General features: G+C 38.8%; 2 protein-coding genes across 4 annotated transcripts; both read right to left on the reverse strand.

The window, feature by feature from the left end:
• Positions 1-1,859: 1,859 nt before the first annotated feature.
• Positions 1,860-14,130, reverse strand: akt2 (v-akt murine thymoma viral oncogene homolog 2). 2 transcript variants are annotated; one of them, XM_030151719.1, is made up of 14 exons: positions 13,698-14,130; positions 11,984-12,148; positions 11,732-11,863; positions 11,494-11,605; positions 9,948-10,101; positions 8,798-8,929; positions 8,619-8,684; positions 8,451-8,519; positions 7,710-7,832; positions 7,287-7,415; positions 6,277-6,491; positions 5,502-5,589; positions 5,301-5,403; positions 1,860-5,191 (listed from the first exon to the last, which is right to left on the reverse strand). In XM_030151719.1, exons 2-14 carry the CDS (start codon positions 12,027-12,029, stop codon positions 5,112-5,114), a joined length of 1,449 nt encoding a protein of 482 aa, XP_030007579.1. In that variant the 5' UTR covers positions 12,030-12,148; positions 13,698-14,130; the 3' UTR covers positions 1,860-5,111. The 2 variants fall into 2 exon arrangements, with proteins under 2 accessions (XP_030007579.1, XP_030007580.1); XM_030151720.1 differs by lacking the exon at positions 13,698-14,130 and adding an exon at positions 13,286-13,439.
• Positions 14,131-14,435: 305 nt separating this feature from the next.
• Positions 14,436-20,890, reverse strand: dhx40 (DEAH (Asp-Glu-Ala-His) box polypeptide 40). 2 transcript variants are annotated; one of them, XM_030151717.1, is made up of 17 exons: positions 20,535-20,890; positions 19,848-19,993; positions 19,641-19,760; positions 18,656-18,892; positions 18,433-18,499; positions 18,208-18,339; positions 17,950-18,049; positions 17,781-17,867; positions 17,462-17,644; positions 16,963-17,043; positions 16,697-16,854; positions 15,853-15,967; positions 15,605-15,713; positions 15,299-15,393; positions 15,116-15,185; positions 14,805-15,033; positions 14,436-14,654 (listed from the first exon to the last, which is right to left on the reverse strand). In XM_030151717.1, exons 1-17 carry the CDS (start codon positions 20,704-20,706, stop codon positions 14,533-14,535), a joined length of 2,223 nt encoding a protein of 740 aa, XP_030007577.1. In that variant the 5' UTR covers positions 20,707-20,890; the 3' UTR covers positions 14,436-14,532. The 2 variants fall into 2 exon arrangements, with proteins under 2 accessions (XP_030007577.1, XP_030007578.1); XM_030151718.1 differs by lacking the exon at positions 20,535-20,890 and having other exon boundaries at positions 19,641-19,719; positions 19,848-19,989.
• Positions 20,891-22,776: the final 1,886 nt, after the last annotated feature.

Genomic DNA, 22,776 nt, shown 5'->3' on the forward strand with positions numbered 1-22,776 from the left:
TAATTTCAAAAATACATTAAAAAATAACAATGAAAAAAAAAAAAAAATATATGAACCTATCTTTCATGAAGCTGCAAAAATGTCCACTCAGCTGGACACCACGTTTAATTTTTGACGCACAGAAACATGTATTTACTGATAAATTGTGTGAAAACTATGGGGAGGGCTTGTGATTCTGGGGTTTATGCTCAGGAGAGATCTACATAATGTTACCAATTCATGTCAGAAAAGATATGTAATGTCTTAAAACTTTAATAAAGATATGTGTAAAAAAAAAAAAAAAAAAAAAAAAAAAAAAAAAAAAAAAAAAAAGAACAACAAAATCCATGAATATACAAGAGAACAGCTATAGAATAGCTGTCCACTGTAGTGACCAGTATACACAAAAGGGTTAAATTCAACCTCTCCTGATATTAATTGCATGGTGTCCTTCCAGATAAACGCACAGTGGATAAATAATTTAGGACTTTGAAAAGTAGTACCAGAGACATTTGGTGAACCATCCGTGGCACCGTGGTCTTATCAAATGTCTGCAGAAAAAGGGGTTAGCCCCCAAATATATTCATGCCGACATGGTTGCTATAGGGCACAGGTGTCAAACATGCGGCCCGGGGGCCAAATCTGGCCCGCTAAAAGTTCCATTCCGGCCCTTGGGATGAAAGTGCAAAAATGAACCTGAACAGTCCAGACTGTCCAAATCATTTTGGTTCAGGTTCCACATACAGACCAATATGATCTACAGTAAAAATAACAACACAATAAACCATAAATAATGATAACAACAAATTTTCTTTGTGAAAAATTATGTGGAAAAAATTGAAGTGAAAAAAAATAACATTACATTGTGAAAATATTTACATTTACAAAACTATTCTTTCACAATAAAATGCAAATAAATACATAAATAAAAACAAAGATAAACAACCTGAAATGTGCAATTTTAACAATATTCTGCCTGTTACTAAATGTTTTGTGCATTTATGGATCCACTGTGATCTGTAGTTGCGTTAATAATAGGAAATGTGATATTGTAGCAATTGTTCAAATTTTAGTTCCAAACCCCAAAATTTTAACAATATTCTGTCTGTTACCAAATGTTTATGTAACATTGTGTATAATGTACATGTATAAATAATAAGTTGAGGCATAATATTGTTAAAATTGCACTAATTTTTCAAATAAAATTTCTGTTTTTTCAGGATATTCACTTCTTTTTTGTAAATGTAAATATTTTCATAATTTGTTTGGGGGGGGGTTGCACTAAAACAAAAAGAAAAACTTGGATTTGTCATTATTTACAGGTTACTAAGTCATTGTTTTACTGGTCTGGCTGGCTTGAGATCAAACTGGGCTAAATATGGCCCCTGAACCAAAATGAGTTTGACACCCCTGCTATATGGGATGATGCTCCAGCTATATCAGCTGTGCAAAACTGGGAAGCTGAATTCAAGAGGGGTAGGGAGAACGAGGGAGGGGTGAAAAGCAAGCATTTTCATGAAATGTCTGTAGTAGTGCTTTTCAAAGTCCTAAATTATTTATCCAATGTGGGTTTATCTGGAAGGAAACCATGCAGTTAGTATCAGAAAAGGTTGAATTTAATGTATGCCAAGTTTCATTGCTGTGGAATAACTCCTTCTTAGTCAGGCTATGAACTTTTCAGCCCCCCCCCCCCCCCCCCCCCCCCCCCCCCCCCGTACATTGTTGAAGTAGCATTTTGCCTCACCCTCTTTACATTTTTAATACTTTTAATAAATCACTACACAGTATAATCAGTTACTCATTAACTTCGAAGTCAAACACTACTGGTGTAAAATGCATAGCAGGCTTACATATTATAAAAACACACATACACAGATTTATTCAGTAAAAATGTTTACTGGCACATTATAGTTGCAAATGTTATAAGCTACCATATTGTAGCAGGTATCACCCGTTACATTGTAAGTCTTGCAAAGGGGGGCTAAGACTGTCTTCCAAGACAATGTCCTCCCCTTAAAGATTGCTTTTTTTCATTGCCCTCTGAGCCTCAACTAACAGCAACAAGCAAACAAATAAAAAACAAAACAAAAAAATCCTTGTTACACCAGAATCAGGTGTGACATTCGTGACTGCTAATCACATTCAAATATACAGAGAAGCAAGGTAACCATAGTAAAGCTGCAAATCAAATACTACAAAGCTGCAGGCCTCCCCTTCTACTAATGCTGCATTCGCCATCAAGCTTTTTTTTTTTTCTCTTTTTGGTATTTACACAATAGTGAGGAGGCACTTCTTGTGCCTGTGTATGCCTACAGGAGAGGTCAGGGGTATTAACTTGCATGTTTAGCTGTGAAGCATTGCTTAAAGCGTGGCCAGCAGCGAGGTTCAGTGTATGGCTTCACAACCAATATTTAAAAAGTTCAGCAGCACCCCCTTATGGCCATGACAGCAATGAAGGCAAATCCACAGTGGAGTCCATCAGTGCAGGTTCTGATAGAAGGTCCTGCTGTTTCCAAGGCAGGACACTAGGCTAGAGTATGATGGCTGTGCCTGAGCCAGTGAGAAGAGGTGCTGGAGTTGTGAACTGTAAATCAAAGCCATTTCATCACATTATCATCAACAGGAACTGGGGCCACCTGCTGCACAACGATAAGTAAAAATATCTGCTGTTTTTCTGTGCTCACTCAATCCTCTCTCAGTCACGCTCTCATACCTCACTCACACAAACGTAAATAAAAACAAATGTGTGACATGAGGGGTATCCCAGAGAGTCATAGACTTTATAAGCTGCTGTTGAGGTGATCATCTGTACAGAACTTTACAAAAAATATTAACTGTCATACTTTTCCCAAGCGTGCAGAACAAACCAATGGATGTCTTTTCTATTTGTTCAATATCACCTTAAAAGTACAAAATTATTTTTAAAGTGTTCTGCAAAATGGGACAAAGTTGTCAAATTAAGGTATTAGATTTATGAGGGAGATACTCTTCAAATTAATCAAAAGCGTCTATTAGTTTCCATAATTGTGCTACTTATACACTGTGACTTCAATCATTTGTCTTGGTGAAGTGATGATATGCACAGGTTAAATTCAGCATCAACTCACTGATCAGAACTACTTTAGTTAAAATAATCAACTGGAAACCCCCTTAAATGAAGAACTTAATCAAAAAGAAAGCAGTTTAAAAACTTTTAATATATATATTTTATATAATGTATACTTAGACAAGACAGTGTGTCTTCAAGATTTTGAGAAATAAATGGACAAAACAAAGAAAAAAAAAATCAACAAAAGCAAAATAATGACAAACAAAAAATGTCTTGATGATGATGAACATCTCTTCCAGCAATATGGAATATGCTTGCGTCAATGTGAGCACTTCAGTCTGCTGTCCACAACCCCTCTCAATCATGTGCCGTCATGACTCCGAAGCATGCAGGTTCTCATTTCATCTACACAGTAAGTCAGGTGATGTTTTGAAATGATCCATCTTACTGCAGGTTGAGAGTTGGTCGACCAGCTTGTGAAGTGTTTCGTTGGAATGTAAAACCCTGCAGACTGATGCTGCAGGCAGACAACTACATAGATTTAAGTGCTTGGACACAGCATTACAGAAAACACAAGCAAAAAAAAAAAAAAAAAAGACTTGATATCAAACATGGAATCATGTGAAGTGTTAAACTTCCACTTAGTTTTTGGCCTCATTAGAAAGACTTGCCAGCAATTTAACTCTTTCATTCTTTAAATACGGGAACATTCAGAGGCTTATTTAAAAAATATATTTTTAAAAACTTACACTGATATTACAAATAGAAAAGGGAATAACAGATCGGTGCCTAACTCTTCAGCTAGGAAGTAAGAATTACTGAAATGTGGAGAGTTTGTCTAAACTGGTCGCTGGACAGATTGGGGGAAACTTGTTGAAAATTGAGGATAATAGTTGGATCTCTATTCTCCTCTTTCCTTCCAATCTTTACATCGTAACATGTAGAGCAACTGGCCTTGATGAAAACAGCTCCAAACTGAAGATGGCTATGTGGTCAGTCAGTATGAAAAGCTAAACAGTGACATGAATCTTGCAGCATCACTTGGATTTGAATGAATGCAGTTTGAAAAAGCAATGCCATGCAAGAGATCTAAGGTTCTAATCCTAACAGAGCCAATTTAGCGACAAGCTGGTCATAGCTCATCAGAAGTTGCATGCTGGTTCCCTTTAAAAAGGCCATTGAGTGTGCTGTGTAGTGTCCTCTCCTATTGATATTCCAGCAATAGTTCAGTTTTTAAAAACATGCATAAACAGACACAAATGGATGGTTGAGAATCAGAATGGTTGGTCATACATTCTCTTGCACTCGTATGCACACATTCAGACATCCACTCACCCTTTCGCAAAAAACACACATGCAGTGCAAACACAGAAATGGCAGCCCTCCTCCTCCTCTTCCCCATCCCACCCCCACTGTAGGAACAGTCCCACACTTGATTTGTAACAGCAAGTTCCAGAAAGAGCACTTGTTAAAGAAAAGAGGAAAAAAAAAAAAAAAAAAATCACAAAAATGCAGAAATATGGCTTTACATTTAAAACTGTAACAATCGATCAAATAAAAATTAGTCTGTTTCCCCGAATCTTTTCCATTTTCCTAATTCTGATTATAGTTTTTAAAATTCTATCAAGTACGGTTGTATATATATATATGCAGTCTATGCATGGGTTGGTTTGTATGTGTGACTATGTGTAGCATGGGTACAGCTGGTAAAGAGGTGGTACTTGCTGGCATAACCTGGTTTTCAAAGTGTCAAGGCTTTGATGTGGTGCCCAGTGTAGTGCAGCAGAGGTCCTGCAGGGAAGCCTAAAGCCACCCCACAGAGGACGTAAAGAGACAAAGCTGCCAGTCTATCCACACAAACCTGCTGAGGTCAGTCATTCAAGGCCTGTGTGTTCATTTTCAAACTCTTTGATCCATGTTTTTTTTTTCTGATTTGCCTTTATGTGTGTGTGCATTTAAGACTGAATGAAAATGTGTCTTGTGCCAGTTTTGTTTGTGTCACTCGAATTCCCCAGCAGTGCAAGTGTGTATGTGGGATTGTGATTGTGTGTAAGCCTGCCTGCTTGTTCAAGAGTGTGAGTGATCATTCCCGTATGCTGGCAGAGTAGGAGAACTGAGGGAAGTGTGTACGCTGATCTGAATCCTCTGCATCCAAGCTGTCATCTGGAGTATGAAAGAGAAGACGAAAAACAAAAATCAACACATGCCTTAAAATGTGTACACATGCGAGTCCAGCCACTAATGACAGATGCACAGCAGTACATTTACTTACACTTGTCGGGAGGAGTTATTGTAATGGTTTGTGCTGTGAACTCATCATCGAAGTAACGCGTGTCTGTTTCTGATGTTACCTGGGGCTTGAAAGGTGGAATGAGCTGCGGTGACAAAAGACGTCAGTCAATAGTGTATCATTTTTACACCGTACATCTTGTTTCAAACAACAGATCACAGGTCTCCCCTTCCCACCACTAACCTTTTTGTCGATGACATCCTGCCAGTTGATAGAGGTGAAGAACTTATGGCTCATCACTTCTTTGGCGTCATCTGGTCCGCCTCCGAGCCTGCAAACAAACAACATCATCACCCACTCACCAACAACCTTTTCTCTGAACAGATAATTGCACAAACACTATTATAACAAATGTACAACAACCACATTAAACAGTGTTGTTCACTTTGCACTTCTATTTACCAATTTCATTCTTAATTTCCTTTCTACTTATGGGTGCATGTGCACTGAGCCTGCAGGCAGTGCCCAATGTGCTAATATTAGCAAGTCTTTGACTGTTACCAGACCACTGGGGTTTGAACAAAACAACAATCAATTATGTCCTTGTTTATAGCCGTTACTCTGTACCAAAAGGAATCAAGAAGGAACAAAGGCTCAAATAATGCGGTTACTTATTTTATAGCTGAATACATGGTGCCCTCAAGCACAGCAAAGATTCAGAAATTAGCGAGTGTGAGGGGAAAAGTGCCAAATCCCTGGAAGAAAATGTTTTCTCCCCCAGGGTGGAATCAGTCATTCTGTTCAGTAGGTACATTTACACAACAAAGACTACAAAACTATTACTAGTACAAAATTACATCAACAAAAAAAACAATATCATTTATATTTAGTCTTTACAGAGTCTTGCAGCACAAATACCACATCATATGGTATGTAAACCCTTTTCAATTATTGTCTGCGTGTTTTGCACCTCTCATGCTCATTGGTTAGTATTTTTGGGTTCACTCATGCCATGTACCTTTGTTTGGGGTCCTTTTTAAGCAGACCAGCTAACAGGGCCTTGGCCTCAGGAGCCAGGTTCTTGGGAAAGCGGATCTCTTCCATCAAGATGAGCTCAAAGAGACGCTCGTGGTCCTGGTTGTAGAAGGGCAACCGACCACACATCATCTCATACATGACCACACCCAGACCCCACCAGTCCACCGCTCGACCATAGTCATTGTCCTCCAGCACCTGGCACAGAAAGAAAAAATGCACTGTAGGAGAACACCAAGAAAATACAAAATGATTCTGGGTGTATTCACACCTGAAAAGTTCTTTGGTCCGCTTATTGGATTAGGATCAAATGCGGACTTTATTTTTTTCATTTGGGTTGGATCGCATTCACATTGCACTTTTTGCTAGTGGACCAAAATGCGTGAACAGAAGCATGCATGTGACGAACTGCGCTAGAATTGGACAGAAAAGTCGGAGGCGGGTGAATCAGAGACAGCCGGTGTTGATGAAAATAGACATGGTGTTCCGACATACAGTTATCATTTTCGGAATATAAATTGTATTTTTACAGACACCAATTTACGAAAATAATGTTAACACTCAAGAAAAGTTCAGTTGGAGCCAGTTTCATAATACGGGCATCTGACCAAATGTCGATGGCACATTCAATTTCCTCATTGCTCCACGTCTGTCCACAGCTCATAACTGCCGCTAGTAGCTCTGACCAACCGTAAACCTCGGCTACTTCCAGCGGCTACGGTGGCTCGTCAAGCACAAAAAGGCACAAGATTCCTTGGTTTGGTTCAGTTTGAGGTCAATTATATTCACACCAGAAGTGAACCGGCCCAGAGTCCGTTTGGAAGCGGACCCAGACCGTCCGCTTGTTTGGTTCGAATCAGAGTTCGCATGTTTGTATTCACACCTAAAAAAAAAGTCCGGATTTTCGGGGGAAACAAACTCTGGTCCGTTTTAAACGGACCAAACGTGGTAGGTGTGAATACACCCTCTGACTAACATAAGGTGTTAGGTTACCTCTGGGGCAAGGTACTCTGGGGTTCCACAGAAGGTCTTCATGGTGGCACCATCTGTGATCCCCTCTTTACACAGACCAAAGTCTGTTATCTTTATGTGGCCATCCTTGTCTAACATCAGGTTCTCGAGCTGAGCAGAGAAAGGACAGTTTAATTAGATGACAGCTGAAGAGGAAAAAGACTGACACACAGAATGCGGTGGAAAGCAATTCTATATAAGGAAATAGAGGCAACAAACTGGTTTTGTCTGTTTTTGCATAGCTCAGTATCGCTGGTGCTTTACAGTTTCAACAGTATACAACATCCTCTATATCCTGTCCTTTCTGTATGTTATTTTATTGTATCAGTGACACAGATTCACTGAAATAGGTGTTTACAGTGAAATATTACTTAAAAAAGAATCTGAGCCAAAAGCACATCTTACCTTTAGATCCCTGTAAACTACATTCCGTGAGTGCAGGTACTCCAGTGCTGACACTATTTCTGCACCATAGAATCGCGCCCTGTCTTCAGTGAACACTCTGTCTCGAGATAAGTGAAAGAAGAGCTGCAAAGGAATAAGACATACAGAGAGTAATGAGGGAATATCAATTTTTGAACATGTCTGTGTATGTCCACATTAATCACACAGCAGTCTCTACAACACACAGAAACACAAAGGCTACATCCACACTAATGCATAATCATTTTAAAATGAAAACAATCTCCATCCCCACAATCATTTTTGGCAAATTGCTCAAATAACAGCTTGCCTGCTGAACACAACAGCTGTTAGAGACAACACATACAAAAACACCTGTAATCTAGTGTCCATGTTGAATTAAGAGCTGTTAGTCAAGGCTGATGTCTTGTTTTCTTCTTCAAACAATCATGTAACAGACTTGACATATTGAAAGGAATGGAATGGTTTCCAAAAGTCTCCTGTTTTGTCTAAACAGCATTATAACACAACCCCTTGAGTGTCTTAACTAAAACAGGGACAACAGTGTTTCCAAAATTTCTGCAAGAGGGGTCTGAACGCCGGGTGCAAACTTAGCAAAAGTTATGTGTTTTAAAGCAGAAAGCTATTCATTTGGATGTAGCCAAAGCATGAAATTTCTGATCTTTTTTTTTTCTTTTCACACATTCAGTCTTTAAGAACTCTGCAACTATATAAAAAACATACTTCTCCTCCATTTGCGTATTCCATCACAAAGCATAGCCGGTCATGTGTTTGAAATGCATATTTTAGCGTCTATAGAAAAAACAAAAAAAAAAAACAGTTAATGTCTGCATTATATTTGTATAAATGATTTCTGAAACTGAGGACAAAGTCTGGACATGGTTAACTTACTGTTAGAAAGGGATGCCGTGTATTTTGGAGAACTCTGCTTTCTGTAACTGTGTGGGCCACCTCATCCTAAACAAATATACACAAAAACAGTTCACTGAATTAGGCAGGCATTGGATACAAATAGATAGCAAAAACATCCCAAGACATGAAAACAAAAATGCAATGTGTTAAGGACTAACTTTAGCAATGATGACTTCTTTGCGGAGAATTTTCATGGCGTAGTACATCCCCGTGGCCTTCTCCTTCACAAGGATCACTTTACCAAATGTGCCTTTTCCCAGCAGTTTCAGGTAGTCAAAATCACTCATGGTCTGGAGGAGCAACGGTCAAAGATTAGCCACGACCAAAAGTCCATGCATTAACTCACTGCATACTGAGAACATACCAAACTGTCTTTAAGTCACCGTCAATGTCACACCTGCACATTCCATTCTGATGCAGTGAAGAGGTTTAACGTTACACAAATTTAATCATTGTCAACGGGAAGAGCATTGCACTAGACCCTCCTGACGTCAGTGCTAGTGTTAATGTATCCTATATGCGTACATCCATGTAATAGTACACTGACTGATCTCTATTTCCAAATTAGTGGAAAAACAGAAGAACAATTTTTCCCTTCACAAACAATGAATTATGAGTAGAAAGTAGAGGCTGGAATTGAATTTTTGAAGGCCAATAAATTAGAGACAATTAATCAGTCAATATCAACCTATGGAAAATTGAAGCTTTTGAAAAAGAATGATCTTTGCCTCTTTCATATAGTGGATAAACTATTAACTTTAACATCTAAGTCCAAATAATAAATGCATAAAAATAATATTAATAGCAGAAGTACATCTAGAACTGAATATCAAACTGTAAGAAATATCTATCAATGTCTAGTGTTACATTTTAATTATTTGAAAGATTATTTTTGCCCCAAAATCAATAATTTCAGTTGCAAAACTTGCTCTCAGCCACAATCCTCATCAAGTTCTGCCCATACAGACAGCTGATTAAGGGTCCCATCAGCATTAGACAGACCCTGTATCTATTAGACTAGAGACCACTTGTACACTAAATAAAAACTTTACACATAACAACTACACAGTGGATGGCAAAATCAGTACACAAACTCAATCCATAAAGCCAGAGCAAACATAACTTGAAAAACAAAAAACACAGAAAAACAAAACAAAACAAAACATGCCATTCACTTAAAGGTTGTTTCACCCAAAAAGGCTTTGGAAAAGAGGCTTAAGTTTGAACAACTTGCTCAATAAAGATGAGCTTAGCAGGACAAACACAGCAAACACTGAGCTGCCAGGCGCTGCTTGTGTAAATACTGACCACTTTTGTGCGGGATTTGGACACAGCAATCTCCATCTCCTCTGTGCCGCTGCTGTCACTCGGTGAACCATATTTGATCTCCATGGGCTCCTCATCCTGCTGCTGACTCTTCAGGCTGTTTGCCACTGCTTGGATCGATCGCATCCATTCCTCCCTAACCCAGATGAAGACATACACCACCTTTATTAAATCTAACTAACGTCCTGTCAAATTTACTCTCAACTGATAGTCTAAGTCTAGAGGTTTGCCAAAAGACATAAGTGCTGTCAAGTATGGCAGATTTTATTGAATTCTTTGCATCTCCTCTCTTCTCAGATTATCTACAAGCAAAAATAACAGTCAATCACGTTCAGTTCAGAAGACGGGATAGTCTGTGTACTATTGAACAAGGACCTGCTGGGATTTGGGTACAAAACTATATGATTATTGCTCGGGTTAGGGGTGAATCATCAGGTCTAATCTGACACTGAAATAGTTAAAACATGATGGTAGCTCCTACTATGCCCTTGGTTTCTTTAAAAAAAAAAAAGGACTTGATTGTAGGGCTGTGTGATAGAGACCAAAAATTGAATCTCAATTTATTAAACCCAGCAGGGGCAGCCACAGATCTGTCTGTGTTGCCAGAGTAATGCTACATGACACTTGTAGCAATGTACACATGCTATACATCCACGTAACAAGAAGGGTACCAGTTAAAAGCGCAACAAACCCAAATGCTAGAAAGCAGAGCACAATTCAAACTTAAATAGGCAAATATCTAAAACAAGCAAACAGTCCAAGACCAGTGAATATTGTCAACAATTTCATAAAAACAAAAGACCATTGTGACAAACTTTGCAGTGTTAAGCTAAGGCTAAGCAGATACAACAGTACCAGTCTTATTTCTCTACCACTAACACTCACTGAATGTGGCACTGAAGAGCAAAATACAGGTCACATAATGAAATGATGATTTTGAATTTGCTGTTCTGATCAAAACTTAGTTTCATATGAATGAAGCATCAGCTATCAGCTAATCCATTGATTTATATTACATTGAAATGATTCCAACTAGAAACAAATGGCCCAGGGCTTAACAGGTTAATTAAAATTTCATAGATTTTGTAATGTCTAAATGAACTGAAGGTGGCACATGATTCTTTTCACATGAAGATTTCTTATTTAAATCCATGAGTTCTAAATCAGCAAACAATTAGAAACAGCAGCACTTGCAAGGGTGTCCTAAAAATAAACTCAAAAGAAATAGAGAACCTCTGGTAGGCAATGACTGAAGAAACATAAACACAATGAAAGGTTACAATAAGCAAACAGGTTGCATTTGGAATTTTTTTTAACCCGAAACATCACTACAGGAAACACTGATCTCAATTTTAAAATTTAGGCAGATTCAAACATATTAAAGGGGAAAAGCTAAGTATATTAATTTGATAGATTACAAAGCCATATTTGATCATTCATATATGTCTGAAAGAATCAAATAACATTTCTTTACTTCATCTAGAGAAATTCTATTTTAAGATGAAACACTTCAACATAATGTCTTTACCTCTCTTCATTGCTGTCTACATGGAAGGTGCGCTCGATAACTGAGGTCCACTGCAGACAACGAATGACAAATGTGTTCGGCCTGGGCCGCTCGGTCTTCATCAGCTGGCATTCTACAAGGCACAAGCATAACCGCTCAGACTGAGCAGCTAAAGGCAATACCAAAACATAAAACCACTTCTCAGACTTTAATCCACTACTTGCTGGTCTCTGCCTGCCAGCCAGCCAGGAAAACTGACCTGCTACAGAGAAGTTGTTGAGTGGCGGGAGGCTGTGATCACTGGACACCTCAGGCTTCTCTTTGTAGCCGATGAATGAGCCATCACTCTTTAAGATGAAGTAACGAGGCCTCCATGTTTTAATGTATTCACCTGGAAAAACAGATGAGTGAAGATTTGTGGGCTTGATACACTACTCTGTGTTGCAATAATGTATTATTATTTGTGGTCTCTCATCAGCAAGGATTTTGAGCTAAACTATTTAAACCATACCTCTCTTGTGGAGCCATCCCTCTCTCACAACACTGACTTCATTCATGCTGGGGCAGAAGACTGTCTGGGTTGGGAAGCGGCCTAAGAAGAGCTGGTGGAAATTGTGTAACCTGCCCCAAGTAGTCAAATACCTGACAGTGGCTCAGATGAAATTCTTATACTGTCCTAAAAAAAGAACAACAAAAACAAACACAATAAATTTGGAACATCAATGCAGAATAAACAGGTACTAATGACTGAACATAGATGTAGGCATCTTAGATACAGCTTAGTAAGTAATAACAATTTACAGAAACAATTCAGCGTCAATAATACCAGTGATACAATGAAAGGCAAAATCAATTAAGCAAGTCACAGATGAATTCTCCATTTACTAACTATAGCTGAAGCATACATCTTATTTACTATTTTCAGCCCTATTTCATTATTCACATAGGTTCAAAATGGACAACTACAGGTATAAGAGTGGAGGCGAAGACATACAGTAAGTGAAAGTGATTGCTCATAACAAAGGAAACTTTCTGTGAATTGCTCTTGATGCTTATCTTGGGAGTGTTGTCACCACAGTGTTTCACTCAAACACACTCCCTCACCTTTCAAGGCACAGAACTGCCTTGAAACACAACTCCACTCATAAGAAACTGCTGAAATCTGCACGTCCGTTCACCATAGCATAACTGAGTGTGTTACACTTAGGACCAGTATTTTCTACTGTCCCCACCAACAGCCAGCAAGCTCTATCGTCTTCACAGGTGCTTTTAGATAGAGCAGATGTTGGCATTACAGTGATGATGTTATTATATGGGGGTGGTCGATGCACATTAAAAAATTAGAAAAATGTCTGCCTTTTTGTGTGCTGTCAGTTGTAATAGCCTCCCACAGCTCTTGCTGAATGTTTGTGGAGAGGCCTTGGTGATCAGGGTCAGTCCTACATCAACAGTTTGTGTTAGATAATAGATTTACTAGAATTTCACAGTGTTTCGATGAAAGTGATGAGGTTGAATATTACAGTGCGTACAGTAACCGGAACACAAAGACTGTTTGAACTGAGTTGTTTACAAAGCTAAAAACAGATAAGGCTTCCCTCGACTTCAGACTTTTTTTATGGCCATCGCTTGTGCATCCGGGGTTGTTTTCTCTTACACCTTCAGTAGCAGATTGACAGCTCTATGATAACAGCACCGTGTACCAATGGCAGCTCCCATGGTTTTCGTAAACAACCGATATCAACAGTAACATCAAGTCCATTATGACGACAACTGGTTTTGTTATGTAGCCTTATATATAACATTGTGCACTTACCACTAGATCTGCACGGTTTTAGGGTGCCGTTCTATCAAAACCCGCAAATCTCTTATCTGAGTTAATAGTAAAGCCACGAGTTCCCAAACGTAAACATTAACGTAACGTTAACACATCCTACTATCACTGCTAGCTAAGTATGGCAAAGTCAACAAACCTTTGCGTTACATCTAACTCAAAGACAGCTCATACACTCCTCCACGTTCTGTTGACGACAAACAAATTCCTACAACCCTGTGACCTTATCTGATGGCCAGTTTGGCCAAGTGGCGCGTCAGACAGCAGTGAGGACACTGACCATGACCGCATTACGGCCAAACAAGGCAGCTAGCCAACATAGCTTTTAAGCTAAGTGCCAGTTAGCATGTCAGTTAGCCACTTAGGCTAGTTCTGGTGTCCCGGCTTTTCTTACCTAGACTTCAGGGACAAAAACGTTTCCAGCTGTTCGTTCTTGAAGAGGCTCCGGAGTCCGCTGCACAAAGCCGTCACCAGTTGCCACAGAAAGCGTGTGTGTATTGAACTCTGTCAATGATCACACAGCCTGGCTAACTGCTCGCCGAGCTTGTTTTCTTCTCTCACAACAACAGCGGCGGCGGCGGCGTGCTTGGTCTGTTGCTGCTGCAGTGGTTCACTGAAGCGTATGCAAGCAGCGGGAGAAGAAAGTCCACCGAGCTCACACTTGATAGTTAGGTATGCCGCATACAACTACAAATAATTTACAAATCCCTTATATATACAGCCGCTTGTATACCGGTTGGTGGGGTTGAATCGCCTGCTTAACGTGGAAGCCCTCCGTCCCAGACAGACAGTACAGCAGCCCCGCAGACGCACACAAAAGGAAGTGACGTACGGGGCCAGCGAGGGTCCACTGCACCGTAACAGCCAGTGTGAAAGTACATCAAGTACTGTACTGTAACCTTAAATTCACCCTCCTCTGCAGTGTTGACGTACAGATCGACTAAGGTATAGGCAATGCACAGATTAAATAAAATAAATCACGCAAAACACATTCACATATACAATGAAAAAAATGTCTTTTAAGTCAATGCTCTTACCTCAATCTAAACCAAATTTTGTGCTCACTGTTTGCACAAAAATCTGTACAACACAAGTACTTATCTGACATGAGAAGGGTTAATAAGGAGACAAGTCATGTTAGAAATGTAGAAAAAAATTTATTAACATATAAAATATGCTCTTTTGTGACATACTGTATGAATTGTGGATCTGAAGGTAATGGTCTTATGTCAGTTTGCTTTACTTTGTTGTCTTTGTTGCTTTCGCTGCAGGTATCGAGCACGAGCATCACTGACACTGGCGTCATCATTTCTCTTCTCCAGCTTCTTCATGGCATCATCTACAGAAACCTCTGACAGAAAAAAGTAACATTAGTTTGTTATAAACACTTAAAAAACCTAACTGCATGGATTTTTATAAGTTAACACATGGTAACAGCAAGAATCAAACACTTAAAGGAAGACAATATCAACATGAAAGCTTGATCAATAATTCTGAAAACCTTGTTGTCTTTTGGCCGCCTCTTTGTTCTCCCATTTCATTATCTCCTCATCGGTTACTTCTTCTCTCGCCACATTGCTCAGTTCATAGACATCCACCTCATGGAGTTTAGGCAATAAGTCCTTCACCCACTCATACCGAACTGGACATACGGTCCTGATATACACTCTTGAGGTCACCAGCACATCATGAAAGATGATCCAGTCGAGTTCTGCCTCCTGGTCAAACAGCTACAATGAAAAGCGTCATAGGTCAAATGCAAATCCCACTGTTCAGATGAAGAGGACTGAGAGGAAATCTGAACACATTTACCGATGATGATGGATGAACATGAACCATGGACCCATGGCCGTCCATTGTGCAAAATACCTTTCCAACAGACCTGTATGGGTTGAAAAATACTTTATCTGAACAACTGCTAAAAAGTTCACAGTTAACAGGGAGAGTTAAGGAATCACAAAGGAGGGATTCAATCAAATAGTGATGAAAACGCACCTCCTGGCAACGTTTGTGAAGTATCCTGTGCACAGGCATCGTCTGAAGAGCTCACTCTTATTACCATCAAAGACTTCAACAGGGAAATCTCTCTTCTAGGAGGCAAAAAGGTGCACATGTAAACATAATACCACTGCAGCACAATAACAGACAACCACACCGAATACCAGATCAATAAATGACTAATCTGGTCTGATCATATTATTGTTCAAGTGCAGTGATGATTAATAATTGTAGGGAGGAAAATACTGCAATCTATAACAGCCGTTGCAGTCTGCTGTGATAAAATGAGTTCTGAATATGTACCTGCTGGAGCCTGAGGAGGATATCTCTCAGCTGAGTCTCCACACTAAAGGCTGACTTCAGCGCCCTCCAGTGGATCCAGTGGTCCTTACACCACGCTGAGGGTTTATCACTGCACATGAGAACAGCTAGTATTCAGTCAACTGGGATTTATGCATAAAAAAGCAGAGTTTTGGACCAACAACAGCATTCCTTAAAGCAAAGAATATGAAATAATTCAGATTTACTTAACAGCTGAATGAAGTAAGTACCTGGATTTACATAGCTGAAACACACTAAGAAGTGTGGCAAAGTCATTCATACCACCGCTCTTGGCAGCCAGTGCGCTGTGCTTCTTTTCTGCCTCTTTCTGCTTGTCAGGGTGGCCTGCAGAGAGTATCTCAGTGGTCACAACTATTTACAAAGCACCAGAGTTTTTCTAGTTTTACTATGAGTTATTTTTATTTAGTGTTGTGTTTGTTTTGTTTTTTTTTAATTTTAGGGTACGTTTATTGGAAATTTTATAGGTATACAATAGTTTTATTTTGTGAAATAGACTAGTTTCAGTTCAGTTTTCATTTCATTCAAATTTTTCAGGTATTATAAGGAAAATCATGGTTGGCTAATGTGTATATAAGGAGGATGGCAACTCCCGTTTTGGTGAACATCTCCATCTGATCTCCCAGTGTCCTGTGTTTTGAAGAACAAACTTGAGTTTTGGTTTATTTTGTTTTCATTGTCCACTGACTTCCTCTTTATCTTTGGTTTTGGGTCCAATGGTTTTTGTTAGTCTATCATTTTGATAGAATTAGTAGGTGGTGAGGGTTTTTACCCACCACCACACTTTAGAAATAAACATTGGTCCATTTTTGTTTCCACACCCTGAAGGAAATGTAGAGTGCTTTTGTTAGTTTCCCTTAATTCTACCTGTCTTTCACCTTGTGCATGGGAAAAATAGAAAAAAACAAATACAAATTACAAAAACATTGTTTATTAACTTTCCTGTAATTGCAAAGCCATTTAACTAAAAATGTCACTCAAAAAGCTAATCTATTAAAAGTGGTAGAGCAACCACAGTGCAAACTGAAGGCAAAAGTGAAAATTCCAGACACTGACCTGGTCGGATGAAGATGTTCTCTACAGACAACATGGCAGCTACAGGTAACAACAGATCCTGGCAGCCGAGAGATGCAGCTTTGAGCAGTGCCCTGGTGAGACCCGGGTGCAAGGGGAACTCCACCATCAGCTCCCCGAGCTGGGTCACTCGACCTCTCCTATAGAAAAATAAAACACACCCGATGTCTCAAAAAGCTCATGGAGTTGTTATCTGAGTGCTGTTTTCCTGGAGAACCTAAAAGCTTGACTCATGTTCATCTGCTCACCTGTCTATGGCATCAAACTGGTAGAGCTGTTTAAGTGCTTCTAGGATAAACCTCTCTTCTGGACAGTCCAGATAAGGAAACCTTGAATTAAATGAAATTACATTAATGGAGGAACAGGAGCATGAATGAACTACCTGTTCTCATTACAGGGTTTATACTGATGTTATTTTCTGTTGTGATAATTGATTTTATATTTATTTCCAGTGATTATTATGCAAGTGGAACAAATCTTTTAAACAAGTTGTTAAAAGTATTTAAGAACTTCATCAAAATACATTTTAAAGAGCACATATTCACTGATACAAATATATGCAAAAACCTTTAATACAATGTATAAACATCAGCCATGTCTTTCAGTGAGATCTTATTTGCAGGCAGCCGATATCAGTCAAAAAGATAAACACTGACTGATGCCAAGATGTAGCTGTTATATCTGTCCTTTCATGCAATAAAGAAACACATGGAATAAACTAAACAGACACAGTATCAGTTACAATACCTGATGACATCATGAACACCGAGGCATTTAAGTGTAAGTATCACGGCAGTCAGACTTGTCCTCTGGATCTCTGGAATTGTATATTCAGGCATGCACTTCTCCCAGAATTCCTTGTTATAAATTCGAAAGCATTTCCCAGCTGAGGTTCTTCCAGCTCGGCCTGCTCTCTGCTGGGCCTCACTCCTAATCACAGAAAATCCCCCCAAAATCCAGTCTAAGTCTCTGTTGGCAAAGCTTTCTTCATATTGTGCTTGTTAGCATGAAAATGACTTAAACAAGGCTATTTACAGATTTTATACCGGACACTAATTTTACTCACTTTGAAATAGGCACCACCTCCAAGATGTCCAGCCCCACTCTGGAGTTGTGATTGAGTTGTTTCACAAAGCCACTGTCTACGATGTATCTGCATGGAAACGGAATAATACAAGAATGTGCTTTGCATAATGCTTTCATTCTGCCAATTACAAACAAGATGCTTCACTTACTTTATGCCATTGATGGTGAGAGACGTGGCTGCGATGTTAGTGGCCACAACACATTTCCTTATTCCTGGAGGTGGAGGCTGAAAAATCTGCCTCTGCTGATCTGTTACAAAACCAAAAGTAAGAGTTTTTCTCACAGTATTAGTAGTTTTACTGATATTATAATCACTGGGGAATCACAACAACAAATATTTTGATCAAAATCTAGAAAAACTTCAAATGTAATCAGTTTAATAATGAATAAGTATGGACCAAAATTACCGGTGGGCATGGATCCATAAAGAGGCAAAATAAGGAGGCCTTCCACAGTTTGGTCATGTACATCGTAACGGTAGTCGATAGATTCCGCCTTTTCAAAGAGCAAATCACAGGCTCGCTCAATTTCTGACTGACCTGTCATACATTAAAAAAATAAATAAATAAAAAATCAATAGCCAATCTTATCAGACTTAAGATGTACTTTAATCTGATAGTCATGATGTTTACCTGTCAAAAATACAAGAATATCCCCTGCCATTTCACTGGTGTGGATGTCAAAGGCCACTTTAACAACCTATGGAGCAAAAGGCATGTAATTAACACTAAATTAAACTAAATGTTTGATAGATCAGACCTTGATTAACAACCTCTCTTAAAAATTGTGAAAAAAAAGCTTGATCACATTTTTCTTTAGCAATCTCAACAGTTGATCAGAACTAAATCTCGGTACCTCTTTCACATAACCAGAGCTTTCTGTGTCTTTATGTCCAATAGCTGAGCCAAATGTGCACGACACAGGAAATGTTCTCCCAGGTATAGTGAAAACAGGACAGTTGCCAAAAAAGCTTGACAGTTTTTCTGTTTCCAGCGTAGCAGACATCACCACTACTTTGAGAGGGAAAGAGCGTCCCTTTTTGGCCTCATCAGGGTTGGAGAAAATTTTCTTCAGTAAGCCCAGGAGAATATCCTGCAACAAACACAAACAGTAACTGAAAGGATGAAGATGACAGTGCAGAATGGATAAAGAAAAAACAATTTAAACATTTATTTTAACAAAATAATAACAAGAGTGAGATAAGGGCAAAGGATATTCTTCTTATTCAGACACTACATGTAAATATTAAAGTATGTAGTAGTGTGTGGTCTGGTGTAGAGGTAATTTTGTGTGAATATAGGATTACTGGAATAACTTAGGTTAATATCCATGTTGTCAACAGTGACAAGGGTGCATTTAAAACTTTGTAACATCAGAAATGAGGACTTGCATCTCACCATAAGCCTCAACTCAAAGTGTACTTACATTACTACACCCAAAAACTAATACAATGAAAAACACTGTTGTATATAGAGCTATTTCTTTATGGAACACTCTTCCTTTAAATATTGGAAACATTTCAAGTAAGAAAGCATTTAAAAACATGTAAAGTCACTATTCAGGTTTGAGAGTTACTAGTCTTTTCATGTTACCATTTTGGGAATTGTTTGTTTTTCTTTTCTTTCTCCTTCTTTCTTTTTTACTGTAACTGCATCTGTGTATTGGGATTTTGCATCCTGAACTTTTTAAAAATGTTTTTAAGAGGACCCCAGGAAGACTAGCCTGGCGTTTGTTCGGCTAATGGGGATCCTCAATAAAGAATAAACCAAATGAACCTTAAAATGTTGCAGTTACCTGAGTAATTGTAACTGCACTACATCAATATCATAGATCAACTCACAGTATTGAGGCTGCGTTCATGAACTTCATCCAAGATTATAACACTGTACTGAGAAAGTCCAGGGTCGGCCAAGATCTCTCTGAGAAGACAGCCATCTGTCATGTACTTCACCACTGTGTCCTGGGTCCATATAATCACATCTCAGTATTACCAATACGGGTTGAATAAATATATTTCTGAAAGGAATGCAGTGTGTTTGTTTCTCACCTGTGATGTGCAGTCATCAAAGCGTACTTGGTAGCCAACCTCTCTTCCCAGAGTGCATTTCACCTCCTGGGCTACTCTCTGAGCCACAGTGATAGCAGCCACCCGGCGAGGCTGAGTGATACCAATTTTTCCCTTTTTACAAAAGCCTACCCCCCAGAAAGAAGTAGAAACAGGTCAGACACTTACATTTAGACCTCCCAGATTATTTTTTACAAACTCTAACACTGAGATTTGGACAAATGATCATTTTCTTGCTCTCAGATTGTTTGTACATAAGTAAGTAAGTAAGTAAGTAAGTAAGTAAGAAAGCAGCATATCGTCGGCTTCCAGATAAAACCTGCTATGTGACTATTGGCAAATTTTACAGGAGAAACAAAAAACTGTGTATACAACAGGAAACTGTGAAATATGACAAAAAATATCTGTTCCTTTAATGTTGGTACTTACGATGGAATGTAAACAACTTTCACAGGAGACTGAAATTTGAAGCTATAATAGGGGAGATAGCAGGTTTTTATTCCCAACCAAAAATGTCACTTAGCAGGTTTTATCAGGAAGCCCACGATATATTGTATAAGGTCCAGTGCAGAGGTAGTTTCATGTCGGAATATGTGTATATATAGTTTATGACGATTCAGAGTTCACAAATTCAAAACTTCTAAATATTATTAAGTGTCAATGACCTACCTGCTCTGTGCAGATACTGTGGAAGTTGAGTGGTTTTCCCACTGCCAGTCTCGCCAGTAATAATCAGGAAATCATTGTCTCTGACGGCTTGTCTCAGTTTGGTTTTGTGCTGATAGATCGGCAGCTGTTTGGACTCGTTTCTTTCTGGGTCCATTCTCGATGATTTAGACATAACTGACTAACTTATCGGAATACATAAGTGTTAGGAGTAAATAAAAACGATGTTAACGCGTGTCAAAACTAGAGAGATTTGTGGTGCTACGTGCCGGCAGGAAAGAAATTAACGCTTTACATACATTAAACTTATTTTTTATGTACAGTAAAACGCCATGATCCACAGTGAGCCCAATCACTTCCGCAAACTGCACATTACTGCATGTCTATTGGTCGACTTTGGACACGTGACATAAACTCTTCTACCACAATAAAAGCCTGGCTCTGTTCTTTTATCGTGGTTGGCTGCAATAACCACTTCAGGATTGTGCATGTTTACATCTAACAAGAGGGAGACACTGTCCACATTTGATTCGTGTCAATTCCACCAGTATTATATGCCACCTTAATCCACCCACAACTGAGCATATGTTGCTTTACCATCATTATTAACATTTTTGTGACACATTTATTAATTTTTTTTTTTTAAAAATTACATATTTACTATGCAACAGTATACCCCAAACCAGGTCACTGCTGGTCAGTGCTTCTGAAGAAAATGGAATCATTACAACTCCACAAGAGAACTTCATGGCCTCATGTAACCCCAACTCTTATTAGTAAATGGTTGCAATCTACAACTTCACCCCTAGATGTCACTCAAGATTACATGCTGAAACATTCTGGGGGAAAAAATGGGAAAAACACTACAGTTTATATGTTTTCACTTATTGACAAGCAGGCTCCATTTTTGTGGATCTTGTAGGTTTTTCACTCTTAACTCCTTCAGCAGGAGCGCCAAGTCCCTGTCCTCATGGATGAGAACAAACACCTCCACATCTACAGGCTGAACAACCTCAGTTACAGCTGGTGAGTCACTAGACAAGGAATGACCTAACTCAACCCTGAATTCAGTCCTCAGTATTCACAGTGCTCTTCTTCTGGAGAGTGCAAATGTGAGGCTGAAAGTGAGTTGACAGAAGAGAATCAAAGTCAGAGTCACACACCCTTTAGAAAGCAAAAGAAGTGAACATTTATTTATTTGTAGTTGCGTGGTAATTTTAGTTTACATCAATATTGACTGAACAGATAATAATTCTGGTCTGTGACCTGCAAATCTTAACCAAATCAGCTTTATCTGTAGCCACAGAAATGCATTTGACTAATTTTACATGATTGTGGCAGGTACGGTAGGTAATTACTTTTCATTTATCATGAGTCAGAGTCCCACAGTCAGTAAGAGGAAAGTCATAGGTATCAACATCACAAGAGGTTTTAGTGGGTCTACATTTTGGCTTTTAGGGTTCCATTCTGCATCCTAATTTAACCCATAAAAACCCAAGCAGCCCCCAGCGACCAAAACCATCTACCAGTCTAAACTGTTTAATACCTGTTGATCCACTAATCCAATCAATACATGTAAATAATTGGTGTAAAATACAGTTTGTCATCTTCATGGTCATCAGATATGACCCATTTGGACTTTCGGAGGCTCGGTAGTGAACGTGGAAACACAGTCATCTTCTACAATATTGATTCACTTGTAAAACCCATGGAGTTTAATAAATGACGGTGGATGGAATCACTTGCTTTATGTTCAGTTAGTGATATTTTTTTCTGAAAAAGTCACTTTTTCTTCTGTTTTCCATTTCTGATATAATAACCTTTGAAGGAGCTTCTACATGATCAGTGAATTAAATATAGGAAAATACATGATTTACACTGAAAAAACTCAAAATAAAGAGGGTAATATTGCAATAAATAGTGATAAATCACTTAAGAAAGGTGAAATATAGAGGAAAAATTAATATAGGAACTGCCACAAAAGTAGCTCTGGGTCTTTATGGGTTAAAGCTGGGATGAGGACGTTGAACCCATTTCTGATACAGTTTTGATGCAGGTGGATGACCAAGTCTGGTTCAGTTTTATATCTGGCTTAAACAGATCTGGCACCATCCATTATCATTCTAACAAAGGAGTAAAACACTATGGGCTAAGTAGTACTCCTTTATTAAATGGACCACTTTCATTTTGGCCAGTGCTAATTTCAGGATGTAGTGACATCTTTGTAAAGTTGGGGAGAGGACTT

Source organism: Sphaeramia orbicularis, chromosome 13 (genome assembly GCF_902148855.1).
Source record: "Sphaeramia orbicularis chromosome 13, fSphaOr1.1, whole genome shotgun sequence".
Classification (NCBI taxonomy): Eukaryota; Metazoa; Chordata; class Actinopteri; order Kurtiformes; family Apogonidae; genus Sphaeramia; species Sphaeramia orbicularis.

Coding starts and splice junctions, on each gene's coding strand:
- akt2 (XM_030151719.1), bottom strand. CDS start 12,029: ATGAATGAAGTCAGTGTTGTGAGAGAGGGATGGCTCCACAAGAGAG. Junction 6,492..7,286: donor CAGAGTACCTTGCCCCAGAG/GTAACCTAACAC, acceptor TTTCTGTGCCAG/GTGCTGGAGGACAATGACTA. Junction 5,590..6,276: donor AAAAAGGACCCCAAACAAAG/GTACATGGCATG, acceptor GTTTGTTTGCAG/GCTCGGAGGCGGACCAGATG.
- dhx40 (XM_030151717.1), bottom strand. CDS start 20,706: ATGTCTAAATCATCGAGAATGGACCCAGAAAGAAACGAGTCCAAACAG. Junction 15,394..15,604: donor TCCTCCTCAGGCTCCAGCAG/GTACATATTCAG, acceptor TTTGCCTCCTAG/AAGAGAGATTTCCCTGTTGA. Junction 15,034..15,115: donor ATGTTCATCCATCATCATCG/GTAAATGTGTTC, acceptor TTTTCATTGTAG/CTGTTTGACCAGGAGGCAGA.